The 12,160-nt window shown below is 54.9% G+C and overlaps 4 protein-coding genes across 7 annotated transcripts; 2 read left to right on the top strand and 2 right to left on the bottom strand.

Moving 5' to 3' along the window:
• The first annotated feature begins 1,868 nt into the window (after positions 1-1,868).
• Positions 1,869-3,635, top strand: Cldn9 (claudin 9). Its single transcript, XM_052759191.1, has one exon. The coding sequence runs from the start codon at positions 2,547-2,549 to the stop codon at positions 3,198-3,200; it is 654 nt and encodes a 217-aa protein (XP_052615151.1). The 5' UTR covers positions 1,869-2,546; the 3' UTR covers positions 3,201-3,635.
• Positions 3,636-3,808: 173 nt separating this feature from the next.
• On the bottom strand, positions 3,809-7,673 carry Cldn6 (claudin 6). 2 transcript variants are annotated; one of them, XM_052759190.1, is made up of 2 exons: positions 6,381-7,673; positions 3,809-5,150 (listed from the first exon to the last, which is right to left on the bottom strand). In XM_052759190.1, the coding sequence occupies exon 2, from the start codon at positions 5,132-5,134 to the stop codon at positions 4,469-4,471; it is 666 nt and encodes a 221-aa protein (XP_052615150.1). In that variant the 5' UTR covers positions 5,135-5,150; positions 6,381-7,673; the 3' UTR covers positions 3,809-4,468. The 2 variants fall into 2 exon arrangements, with proteins under 2 accessions (XP_052615150.1, XP_052615149.1); XM_052759189.1 differs by having other exon boundaries at positions 5,635-7,673.
• Positions 7,674-7,720: 47 nt separating this feature from the next.
• On the top strand, positions 7,721-10,372 carry Tnfrsf12a (TNF receptor superfamily member 12A). Its single transcript, XM_052759192.1, has 4 exons — positions 7,721-8,537; positions 9,221-9,325; positions 9,549-9,683; positions 9,773-10,372. Exons 1-4 carry the CDS (start codon positions 8,444-8,446, stop codon positions 9,826-9,828), a joined length of 390 nt encoding a protein of 129 aa, XP_052615152.1. The 5' UTR covers positions 7,721-8,443; the 3' UTR covers positions 9,829-10,372.
• A 234-nt stretch (positions 10,373-10,606) lies between these two features.
• Positions 10,607-11,963, bottom strand: Hcfc1r1 (host cell factor C1 regulator 1). 3 transcript variants are annotated; one of them, XM_052759193.1, is made up of 3 exons: positions 11,750-11,963; positions 11,146-11,274; positions 10,607-10,933 (listed from the first exon to the last, which is right to left on the bottom strand). In XM_052759193.1, exons 1-3 carry the CDS (start codon positions 11,833-11,835, stop codon positions 10,798-10,800), a joined length of 351 nt encoding a protein of 116 aa, XP_052615153.1. In that variant the 5' UTR covers positions 11,836-11,963; the 3' UTR covers positions 10,607-10,797. The 3 variants fall into 3 exon arrangements, with proteins under 3 accessions (XP_052615153.1, XP_052615154.1, XP_052615155.1); XM_052759194.1 differs by lacking the exon at positions 11,750-11,963 and adding an exon at positions 11,489-11,706; XM_052759195.1 differs by lacking the exon at positions 11,146-11,274.
• Positions 11,964-12,160: the final 197 nt, after the last annotated feature.

The raw sequence follows: 12,160 nt of genomic DNA on the forward strand, positions 1-12,160 counted from the left end.
GTATGCGGGGCAAGTTCCCTACCCCAAGCCACACCTCTGACATCTCCCTTTTTATTAGTGTATAGTATTTTTTTCATTTTTCTTTATTAAGACATTTTCTACCCACTCCACATACTATCCACAGATTCCCCCCTCCTCCCTCCTCCCACCTCCCTAGTGTATAGTATTTACTCTCCAATATTACAGGTGTCGTGATGACATTCGCAATGTATATCACAGACTTTGCTAACACATACTCCTTTTTCCTTTCTTAAAAGATTTATGTGGGCCAGGCAGTGGTGGCACAGTCCTTTAATCCCAGCACTCGGGAGGCAGAGCCAGGCGGATCTCTGTGAGTTCGAGGCCAGCCTAGTCTACAGAGTGAGATCCAGGACAGACACCAAAACAACACAGAGAAACCCTGTCTCAAAAAAAGCTCCCCCCCCCCCCCCCCCCCCCCCCCCCGCAAAAAAAAAAAAGATTTATGTGGGTGTACCTAAGTGTATATATGTGTATTTTCTTTTCTCTCTCTCTCTCTCTTTTTTCTTTTTTGAGACAGGGTCTGGGATTAAAGATATTTGTCACCACACCAGGCCAGGCCTCCTTTTTTCTTTTCTTTGTTTGTTTTGTTGGTTTTTTTGAGACTGAATTTCTCTGTGTCCTGGAACTTGCTCTGTAGGCCAGGCTGGCCTCAAACTCACAGAGATCCACTTGCCTCTGCCTCCCAAGTGCTGGGATTAAAGGTGTGAGCCACCACTGGGGCTGGAGAGATTGTTCAGTGGTTAAGAGCACTGGCTGCTTTCTAGAAGTCCCAGGTTGATTCCAGTGCCCACCTGGTGGCTCACAACCACCTGTAATGCTAGTTGCAGGGAATTTAATGCTCTCTTCCTGGCTTGGCAGGCACCAGGAACGCGTGTTGTACAGATAGACATGCAGGCAAAACACCTGGGTTTCAGGATGCTGGCCTGGCCTCTGATGGAGTTTTTTGTTTTTGTTTTTAAATAATAGTCCTCAGAAGCTGAGCATGGTGGTACACACCTTCAATCTTAGGACTTAGGAGTCAGAGGCAGGCAGATCTCTGTGAGTTCCAGGCCAGCCAGGGCTATGGAAAAAAAAAAAAAAAAGCCTCAGGAGTTCCTAGCCTCCGGCCCTCCAGGGGATTGTTTATGACTTCCATGACCTCCCTGAGATATGCACATCTTGGCAGGATTGTGCTCCCAGGTGAAATGCAGGCTCTTTAAGTTTTCTCAACTGAGTCTCTGGGCCAAAGAGGTTAAGCCAGCTAGTCCTCCCTTGTACCCCTGGTAGGGTCAGAATTTGAGCTGAAATCAGGTAGCACTTTGTGAATGGAGACTCTAAGGGGTCTTTTTTGTGACCTGAAAGTCAGGGTTTAGGGACATTTTAATCCTCTGGACCTCACCCCCTTGCCCACCTCCATGGTGTCTGGGCTTGGCTGGCTATTCTTGTGACTATCGGAAAGAATACCCTATTCCAGGGTCCCACTTGTCCCTTCTTGTCCCAGGCCTCTTTCTGCCACCACCACCCCCCCCCCATCTCCACAACAGGTTCTTTATCGCCAGCCGCTAGGGACCTTCGGCAGCTCAGCTCAGCCCAGCCCAGGCCCCTAGTTTCGGCAGTGGGGGTGGAGTGGGAACACCTGAGCTGAGGTCGAAGCGTGTGCGTGTGTACGTGTGTGTGTGTGCGTGTGTAGCAGTTTTCTAGGCCGTTGCCTTGGTAATGCCACCTGAGCTGGGCGCCAGGCATCTGTTGTCTGGGAAACTGTAGGCAGGGCCTCTCCCCTAGGAGCTGCCAGGGTTATTGAGCTGAGACTCGAGACAGATCAGATTCCGGAGAGTTCTGAAAGGGTGGGGAGCGCGGAGGGGGAGGATGGGTAATGGGGGCATATTTCCCCACCATCACAGAGTGAATTAGACAGGTGACAAGAGGGAGCGGGCTCAGGCTGAGGCTCATCAGCCTAATTCTCTGTCCCAAGCCAAGAAATTGGCTCCTCTCGTCCCTCTTCTGTTTGTCCTGCCTTCCCGGAATTCCTTTGTTCCCGGGTTTCCACTGGGTCTTGGTACCCCACCCCACCCGCTTTTCACCATTGCTCTGGTTCTGCTACCCAATGGCAGCCTCCAGGTCCTTGCGGGGCTCCTCCCCTGCCTAGGCCTTAAAAACCCGCCTGCAGCCAGCGCCCTCAGACGCCCCAGGTGGCACCTCACAGTTCTCTGCTTTGAGACAAGCTGAGAGAAGACTTCAACCAAGAAAGGAAGTGAGCAGCAGCAGAGGAACACGCCTGTTCCAAGGTCGTGGCGGGTTTGGAGGGTCTGTGACGGGCCCGCAGGCCTCCCAGAGGACACAAGCAATCCAGCTGAGCAGGACCGAAGGACTTCTTTGTATTCAGTGAGTATCAGGTGCTGAGGCCCACAGATGTGAGGTCTGGCCCGGCCTGAGAGCAACAGATCCACCTCCTGAGCAGTTGAGACCCACCCGGAACTCGAACTCCGAGCTCCCAACCCTGTTGAGTGCGTGATTCAGGCTGAGAGCTGAGAAGACCTGAGGAGCGGATGGCTTCTACTGGCCTTGAACTCCTTGGCATGACCCTGGCAGTGCTGGGCTGGCTAGGGACCCTGGTGTCCTGTGCCCTGCCACTGTGGAAGGTGACAGCCTTCATCGGCAACAGCATCGTTGTGGCCCAGGTGGTGTGGGAGGGGCTGTGGATGTCCTGTGTGGTCCAGAGCACCGGCCAGATGCAGTGCAAGGTGTACGACTCACTACTGGCGCTGCCCCAGGACCTCCAGGCTGCCAGAGCCCTCTGCGTTGTTGCCCTCCTGCTGGCTCTGCTGGGCCTGCTGGTGGCGATCACGGGTGCCCAGTGTACCACGTGTGTGGAGGATGAAGGTGCCAAGGCCCGAATTGTGCTCACCGCAGGGGTCCTCCTCCTCCTCTCGGGCATCCTGGTGCTCATCCCTGTCTGCTGGACAGCCCATGCCATCATCCAGGATTTCTATAACCCACTGGTGGCTGAAGCCCTCAAGAGAGAGCTGGGAGCCTCCCTCTACCTGGGCTGGGCAGCAGCTGCGCTGCTCATGCTCGGTGGAGGGCTCCTCTGTTGTACATGCCCCCCATCTCATTTCGAGCGGCCCCGTGGACCCAGGCTGGGCTACTCCATCCCTTCCCGTTCAGGTGCTTCAGGACTGGATAAGAGAGACTATGTGTGAGGCTGAGGCTTCCTCCAGAAGCTCAAACCTGCAGCCTTATGCCCAGGCACTAGGCTGCACCCTTGCATCTCTAATCAACCTCGTGTGCCAGGGACGCTCACTTCTGTTTGGTCAAGACTGGTCTGTCTTGAGCCAACCCTTTGCGGTGGTTGCAATCTTGAGAAAGCGCCAAAACTGTTGGGGACCCTGGCCCATCCCTGCCTCCCAGGGTATTGCTGTGGTTTCCTCTCCTGAACAGACTTACTCTCCTCTCCATGGAGCTGTGCCTTACCCCAGGAACCTGGGCCTCAGCCTCCTTGCCTTCAAAATAAGATGTGCAGTGACCTAACAGCCTTCAGCTGGTCAAGTCTAGCCCAACCACCACCTGAATCCAAGCTGCTCAGTGCCCTACCCGTTCCCCACCCTGAGCTGGGAATAAAAGCACATTGTAACTGAGCTTCCTCTGATCTGTGAAAAGGTATGGGGGTGGGGGTGCTCCAGGTTCCAGCCAGCAAGCATGCTTGCTTAGACCATGGGGTCCGAGCCAGAAAGGCTTGGAATTGATTGTGGAACTGCCACCTCCCTCTAGTTAGGTTCGTACCAAACACCAAGTGACATCGAAGGCACACTATAAAAATCATGTTTTATTTAGTAAAACGTTGTGTGGGTAGGGAAATGTGCAAGGTTAGAGAAAAGGGGGTGAAGGGTCTACAGCACAGCTGGGACCTGATTTGGGGGAGAGTACATGGTAACTTTGGTAATGGGATGTAGGGGCAAAAGGTTGGAAGACTTGGAGTAGAAAATTCTTTGGTAACTTATCACCTGACCTTCCAGGATTGGGAACTCTTGGGACAGGCCATCTTGGGGATCACAAAGGCCAGGTCCATAAGCAGTCTCAGAACAGGTTCTGCAGAAGATGCCCAGAGTGAATAAAGACACAAACTAAAAGTGTCACCCCTCCCGATGCATAATCTAAAAGTGAGAAATGCGAGCTGCAGAGCGAGGCAGAGTCTGGGCTCAGGTTGGGGCAATTAAACTAGAGCTGGAGGTCAGTCAGAGCTCTGTAATGACAGCCTGTCTCAGAACCAGATGAAACCAACCCTAGGGGCTGGTACCATACAGCTCATTGGTAGAGCACTGGCTTACAAGCATGTGGGGCCCCGGGTTCAATATCCAGTACTGCAAAACAGAAACAAACTAAACAACCCAAGACTACTAGGCACCATTTCTTGACGGCTCAGCTCAAGGCCCTATGGCCTGGCCAGTAGTGCCTCACTCCCCAGCGAGCATTAGACATAATTCTTGGTGGGGTATTCAGAGGGTCCACGAGAGACTGAATGTGGGGCAGATGTAGAATAGCGGGCCATGTAATGGCCAGGTCCCCGGGGCCCTCCAGGGGAGCAGGCGCAGCACAACAGCCCTCCACCCAGCAGCAGAAGGCCTGAGGCTGCCCAGCCCAGATAGAGGGAGGCCCCCAGCTCCCGCTTTTGAGCATCAGCTACCAAGGGATTATAAAAGTCTTGAATGATAGAGTGGGCGGTCCAGCAGACAGGAATGAGGGTCAGGACGCTGGAGATGACAAAGACGATCCCAGAGATGAGCACCAGTCGAGACTTGGAATTCTTGTCTTCCACACAGGTAGTACATTTGGCTCCAGCGAGGTAGACCAGTAGGCCAAGCAGGACAACGAGGAGGGTGATGACGCAGAGGGCCCTTGCGGCTTGTAGGTCCTGGGGCAGTGCCAGCAGTGAGTCGTACACCTTGCACTGCATCTGGCCGGTGCTCTGGACCACACAGGACATCCACAGCCCCTCCCACACCATTTGGGCCACAACGATGCTGTTGCCAATGAAGGCTGTCACCTTCCACATGGGCAGGGCACAGGACACCAGGGCATTGACCCAGCCAAGCAGGGTCAGGACGATCCCCAAGATTTGCAGACCGGCGGAGGCCATGGTGAGGCTGAGGAGGCTGTGTAGCATGGGAAGATTGAAACAGAGGAATGTTAGTTAAAGCGTGGCAGGCCCGGATGTCCTATATCTTGCCAGCTGTGATACCAGAATCAAGTACCTTAACAGTTGGCTACAGTGTTCTGCATTGTGGGTTAGATACACTCCCTGGGCCAATCGAAAGTAAAATAAAGATTTAATTCTTCCCTAGTCTGTGACAGGTAAAGCACGAAATCCTGTTTTGTTTTTGTTTTTTTCATGCAGGTTCTAGGAAATTGGACAAAGCAGAAGGCACAGGCCAGGCCAGTGACAGATGCTTTCTCGTACATTTATTTTATTTGAGACAAGGTCTTATGTAGCCCAGGCTTGAACTGCCTCGAACTCCCGTTGTAGCTGAGGCTGATCTTGAACTTCTGACCCTCTTACTCCCACCTCCTTGAGTGCTGGGGTAACAGGCATTTACCACCTGTAACACCTCACACAGATAATGCAGCACTGTGACTGACCTCAGGGCTTCCTGCATGCCAGGCAAGCACTGCAAACTGAGCTACATCCTCAGGTGCATTTTATCAGGTGAGCAGAGGGACACAAAGGGCTGAAAGAAATGGTCGGGCTCTAGCCACAAGTTTCAGGTCCAACCTAAGGCTTCCTCCCACCACCCGAGGCTCAAATGGAAACCCCCAGCTCCAGCCCGGGTTCCATTTCAGGTGGATCTAATTCCTTGAAATCCTAGGCCTAGCCCTCCCCCACGCTCCATTATCTCCTCCCAATCCCTGGGAGTTGCTGGAGGCCCTTCCAGGCCGGGCCCAGCCCACCCTTGCTGAGAGATGAGGAAAAACAAACCCTTTCACCCAAAAGCAGGTTTTTCTAGGCTAGCAGCCGATTCGGTCCAGCCTCCACCTCTGAGGGTCAAGGTGCATGCCCTCAAGAATGGGAGCATTCCTTCGAATTCAGACCAAAGGCCACCATGCTACCTTTCCTCTCTCGACACAGCTTCGTAAGGAGCTAAAGTTCAAGACCCCAGTGCCTTCTGTGGCAGGCTGCACCTGTGTCCTTCACGTCGCACTTCACATTGGTGGTACTAAGGCAATCAGTTATGCTCGTCGCCATGCTGTGGCTCCCCATTACCCTGGTTCTAAGTGTGCACCTTGCACCCAAGAATGGCATAGGCCCCTCTCACTGGCAGTCTCACGCTGGAGTCAACATCTGGAGAGACATTCGCTCCTTCTCATGTCTGTCCCTCTCCACTTACCAAGTGCTCACTCAGCTTTGTCCGAGGGCGTCCTGTCCGGCTCGGCCACCCGGGGCTGGTTGGTTATCAAGCCTAGGAGTGCGCGACCAGGAGGGGCTTAATGGCGGCGGCGCCCGAAGCTGGGTCCGCGCCTGCAGGTGAGGGGGAGGGGAGTCCCGCCCCAGAGAAACCAAGCAGGTGGAGGAGGGGCGTTCCAGGTTTCGGTGTCTTTGTCCCGGGGGAGGGGGAGGGGCGTTTAACTTTTCTGGGGCCGCGGGTACTCGATCGCCTTGAGGGGCTCGATGCAACCACTTCCTGCCTAGGGACTTGCTGACCCAAGTGGCGGCGCCCAGGATCGAAGCTCCAGCTCTCTGCACACGCCCGCAAGCACCCTGCCACATCCCCTGCCCGCTTATCTCCAGGCCCGCAACTCACACTTGCCCCAGGCTGCTCACCTGCAAAACAGACTGCAAAGATTCCCAAGTCGAAAGTAGGGACGAGGGCGGAGGCAAGGGGTCTTAAAGTCGCCATGACGTCACTGGACCACCTCCCTCTGGGAGGGGCAGAGACCCCCTCCCTGTCAACAGCCAGAGTGCTTTTCTCAGCCACGCCACCTGCTACCTGCTGAGTTCTGCGACCCGAGCTGTGACTTGAGAATTCACTCAACTTTCCACAGCCACAGTTTCTTACTTTGCGAATGGAGACAAGTCTGCATGTTACTATGTAAGTCTAAGGTACAAATTAAAGGGCAAATTACTTTTTTTGGGGGGAGGGCTGTCACACTGCATACCTGTGGTCAGAAGACTGATAGCGAAAGTTGGTTCTTGGCTTCCACTCTATAGGCCCTGGGGATCGAACTCAGATTGCCAGGCTTGGCAGCAGGCATCCTTACCCGCTGAGCCATCTCCTTGTTTTTGTATACCCCGAGGCCCTTAAGAAAGCAGTATGTGGGTCTGGAAAGATGGCTCACCGGTTAGGAGCCTTTCTGCTCTTCCAGGTGAACGGGTTTTTTACACCCAGCTTATAACCAACCACCTGTAATTCCATCTCTAGGAGATCCGTTGCCCTCTTCAGGACGCCAGGGACACTCATACACATGTGGCACATACACGTACACAAAAATAAAATAAATCAGCCGGGCGGTGGTGGCGCACGCCTTTAATCCCAGCACTCGGGAGGCAGAGCCAGGCGGATCTCTGTGAGTTCGAGGCCAGCCTGGGCTACCAAGTGAGTTCCAGGAAAGGCGCAAAGCTACACAGAGAAACCCTGTCTCGAAAAACCAAAAAAAAAAAAAAAAAAAAAAAAAAAAAAAAAAAAAAAAAAATAAAATAAATCTTAAAAAAAATAATATAGCATGCATATGCTTGTAGTACTGTTTACTGACTGATACAGGAGAATCCGGAAATAGAGACCAGCCTGGGCTATAAGGCAAGATTCTAATAAAACAAAACAAAACAAACAAAACAAAACAAACAAAATCTAGGTGTGGTGGTGCCTGCCTGCAATCCTAGCACTTGGGAGGCTGAGACAGGAGAACTGTTTCGAGTTTGAGGCTAGCCTGGGATACAGTATGAGATCCTGTCTCAAAAAACCAAAACCAACACAGAGAAACCCCGTCTCGAAAAAAAAAAAAAAAACAAAAAAACCCAAAACCAAACAAAGCAAGCGAACATAAAGGCTGTATGGGTATCGCTCAGTGCTTGCCTGGTGTATTCAATCCTCTGGTTTCCACCCCAGAATTCCAAAATAATAAACATAATTTATTTGGACTTAAAAAAAATATTTTTTTGTTTTTGCAATTACGTCTTATAGCTGATTTCCCTCGCTCCACACCCTTGGGACTAAGGCTCGCAGAGGGAGGAGCAGGGTAGACGTCCTCGCGGCGTTCTAGACACTTGGAGGATTGTGTTGAATGAATGACTTGGTGGACTGCTTGCTCTCGGCACCGCGAAGCCGAGTGGATGTTGGGGCGGGCAGAGGCAGGGGCTCCGCCCCCGCCCCCGCCTTCCGGGGCGGAGCCCCAGCCCCGAGTCTTGGCCCGCGGGTAGTGGGAACAGACTGCTGTTGCCGCGGGACCGGCGGTCATGGCTCCGGGTTGGCCGCGGCCTCTGCCGCAGATCCTCGTGTTGGGACTCGGGTTGGTGCTGATGCGCGCCGCGGCCGGGGAACAGGCACCAGGTATGCTTGGCTCAGAGGACGGTGAACCTCGTATTTGGGGGCTCAGGAACGGAGTTTGGGTGCCTGGAGATGAGTGGAACCGGGTAGACGTGCGGATCTGTGATCCGTGGACTTTAGGCAGCGTGTTCCAAGTGGGGAAGGTCTCAATCCACTCCAAGTTTTATCCACAATCTGAGTCGCAGTTTCGCTACCTGTCCTATCAGGTGTAGGGTCTTTCGTCTCAAAAGTTCGAGCCAGAGTAGAGAGAGAAAGTAAACTTTGAGGGAAAGAGGTTTGTTTTGGGAAGGGGGTATGCCCTCACCCTGGTCTGTAATGGGGTCTGACCAGTCCGATAGCTAAGAATCGCGAGGGGGCACTGGGGTCTTTGCCCTCTATACCATGTGGGGGTGCCCCTTCCATCCGGTGACTTCAATGCCCAGTTATGCGGGAGGAGGGACTGGGGTCGGGCCCAGTGCCCAGGAGTGAGTCACACTCTGGCGGGGGGGGCATCCCCCCCCAAGTCGCGCGCTACCCGACCCCCTCCCGCACTGCCGTGTCTCGGTCAGGCGGTGCGGTCACCTGTGAGGAATGCGGGGGTGGGGGGGCGATGGTGACTCACGTTATTTGAGCCGACTGACCCTGACCTCAGCCCCCAGAATAGCCGCGCCCAGCCGCCAGCTTCTGACTTGCAGCCCCCTCCCCAGGCACCGCCCCATGCTCTAGCGGCAGCTCCTGGAGCGCGGATCTCGACAAGTGCATGGACTGCGCTTCATGTCCGGCGCGACCACACAGCGACTTCTGCTTGGGATGTGAGTGGGGGCGGGGCCGGTGGCGAGCGGATCCTGGAAGTGGGTAGAGGGTTGCTGGGGCGGAGAGGAGGGTCGCGAGCTTAGGACCTAGGAAATCAAGGAGGACTGACTGGGGAAGGGGCTTCTATCCGGTTGGGAACACTCTGTGGGGCAACGTTTGAGACCCCCTTGAGGGCAGACTGGCTTCCCAAGGGCGAGATCTGATTTGAGCCCTGGCCACTAGGCGCAGCGGCACCTCCTGCCCCCTTCAGGCTGCTCTGGCCCATTCTGGGAGGCGCTCTTAGTCTGGCCTTGGTTTTGGCGCTGCTTTCTGGTTTCCTGGTCTGGAGACGGTGCCGGCGGAGAGAAAAGTTTACTAGTAAGTGACCTCCCCACCCTCACTCCTCCCACCTCCCCCATCACTTCTCTAAGTGTCCCCTAATCACAACCCCACTTCTTATCTTCCAGCCCCCATAGAGGAGACTGGTGGAGAGGGCTGCCCAGGTGTGGCACTGATCCAGTGAGGAGCACCCGCGCTGGTGCCCACTCATCGTCCATTCATTCATTCTGGAGCCAGCCTGGCCCTCCAGACACAACCCGAGCCAGACTCTTCCAACCACAAGGGGGTGGGGTGAGGTGGTGATTCACTTCCAAAGACTGGGCTCAGGGTTCAGGGGAGCCTTCTAAGGTGTCTAGATTGCCCTGTCTCTGGTTCCAGGGCAGAGAGCCTCAGGCTGGGTCACAAAGCAACACATACTAAGGAACTGCAGCATTTGCACAAGGGCGTCTCTTGCTCCCCCCAAATCCTGGAGGCCTGGCTGACTTGGGGGGCAGACACACTAGGTCCCACTCTTTCAGATGGGCTGAAATTCAACTACACTTGAGTTCCAGTCCTGGGAGTTGGTCAGATTTAGGGACCTGTTCTTAACACTAAGGGGCTGGCCCTCTGGGAGGGCTGGCCCTAATGCAAACACACAACCCATCCCCTAATGGGGGGGGATATTTATTTGGGGGATAAAGTTTGGAGGGGAGGGAGAATTTATTAATAAAAGAATCTTTAACTTTAAATGGTTTGGAGTATGGCCTGATCCCTAGCCTGACTACCCAGAACTGGAGGGAGGGAGAGAGGGAGTCAGTCGGCCACTGCGGGGGCGGGGGGGTGAGGCTCTGACTCACACATTCTCAATGCCTGGAGCCCAGCCTGCCAGGACCTGGCTTGCCCTCACCGTTTTCCAGGGAAGATTTTGAGGAGAAAACCCCAGCATCCAGCACTCCACCCTTCCCACAGGCTGTTGAGAAACCTTCAACTGCTCAGAAATCTTTATTCACTAATGGGGTGATACTTTCCCTTCCCAAGCTGCTGCCTCTCCCATTCAGGGCTTCATTGAGCTCAGATCATCTATCCTGTTACAGGGGAAGGACCTCATCCCTCTCGGGGGTTGCTGGTCTTTGTTGTCAGGAACAAGGTGAGGAGGGACACTGGCCATCAGCACTTAGAGCTCCATGATATCCCCAGCTGGGGATGCAGGGTAGAAGGGACTGGGGGTATCCCCCAGCCTCAGCAGCCTGAGGGCCTCAGGGATCAGGCTCCCAGGATAGCGCCAGAGAAGCAGCTCTGGGCAAGGGCTCCTGAAAGAAGAAAAAAAGACAGTGAAAGTATGGGGCAGAGGCTGGCCTAGCAAAGCCACCTCCTACCAGGTCCAGGTCCCCTGGAGCCAAAGATGGAAAACAGCACAGAAGTTGGCTAGAAGCTAAAAATAGCATGATGAGGCAGAGCATGAGGAGGGGCTCTGAGGACCGAACGTGATCCTCTAGAAGGCCCTGCAAGGGGAGGTGCCTACCTGAGTGGTGGCAGGGCTTGGGGAAAAGTCACAGGGGGACTGCAGTAGGGGTGGTCATTATGTAGGCTGAGTCGGGAGAAGTGGGTGGCCATGTTCTCGTCAGACAGAAACTGCTTGTGCAAGGGTTCCCTGGGGGAAAGACCAGAGGCACGGAGGCAGGGATGTTGAGGGTGGAGGCAAACTGATGAGGACCAAAGGTGACATCTAAGGAGACCCATCTGCCCCCAACTTAATGCTCTTTCTCCAGGGGTCTCCATGCTCATGGGCACAGCTCTTAGGAGAGGAGAGCTGGGAAATAGAGCCAGGTGTAGCCCACCTTTCCCCTTCCCGAAGATCTGCCCACCTGAGCCTGCGGAGTAAGCCAGGATTCCAGAATCAGTCGTGTCTGTGTGGCCTAAGCCACCTTCCTCTCCCAGGCCATCATCCACCAGGCTACCTCGGAAATCCTGGCCGTGGCTTCCCAGCTACGACACAAGCTCAAGCACCACGGTTTCCTGCACCACCTCGCCTCACTTCCTAGGATCACCCTAGTGACCGGCCCTGGGTCGCCAGCCAGAGCTCTTACCCTCCGTTAGTCCGGCCCACCCGGGGACCGCTTACGCACCTGGCGTCCAGGCCGCGAGTCACCCCAGTGGTGGCCCGTGGGTCCCGACTCGGGGGGCCTCGTTCCAGGGGCTGTTGTAGGATCATTACGGTTCGGGGTCCTGCAGATAGAGGGGTGGGATCCAGGCGGCAGAGGCGGAGCCTTTGAGGGCGTGGTACAACGGGAGGGGCGGGGCCACGGCGTGCGCACTGGAGACGTTCTACGCAGGCGCGGAAGGCGAGCAGCGCGAGGTTAGAAGGCGGGACGGGTCGGCGGGGTGGGGGAGGGGATTACGCGTAGCTGGACCGTCTCAGACGCTACTCAGCATAAGCGTGCTTCGCGGAGCTCTCCTAGGTTTCGGTGGTTCGAGACAGTACGGGCCTGCCGCCTTAGTTGTTGAACGGCAGGCAGTGCCAGGTCCTGGCGCGCAAC

Source organism: Peromyscus californicus, unplaced genomic scaffold (genome assembly GCF_007827085.1).
Source record: "Peromyscus californicus insignis strain IS unplaced genomic scaffold, ASM782708v3 Scaffold_3__1_contigs__length_106647218, whole genome shotgun sequence".
NCBI lineage: Eukaryota > Metazoa > Chordata > Mammalia > Rodentia > Cricetidae > Peromyscus > Peromyscus californicus.

Coding starts and splice junctions, on each gene's coding strand:
- Cldn9 (XM_052759191.1), top strand. CDS start 2,547: ATGGCTTCTACTGGCCTTGAACTCCTTGGCATGACCCTGGCAGTGCTG.
- Tnfrsf12a (XM_052759192.1), top strand. CDS start 8,444: ATGGCTCCGGGTTGGCCGCGGCCTCTGCCGCAGATCCTCGTGTTGGGA. Junction 8,538..9,220: donor GGCCGGGGAACAGGCACCAG/GTATGCTTGGCT, acceptor CCCCCTCCCCAG/GCACCGCCCCATGCTCTAGC. Junction 9,684..9,772: donor GCGGAGAGAAAAGTTTACTA/GTAAGTGACCTC, acceptor CTTATCTTCCAG/CCCCCATAGAGGAGACTGGT.
- Hcfc1r1 (XM_052759193.1), bottom strand. CDS start 11,835: ATGATCCTACAACAGCCCCTGGAACGAGGCCCCCCGAGTCGGGACCCA. Junction 11,275..11,749: donor ACTCGCGGCCTGGACGCCAG/GTGCGTAAGCGG, acceptor TCTTTCCCCCAG/GGAACCCTTGCACAAGCAGT. Junction 10,934..11,145: donor CAAGCCCTGCCACCACTCAG/GTAGGCACCTCC, acceptor TTCTTCTTTCAG/GAGCCCTTGCCCAGAGCTGC.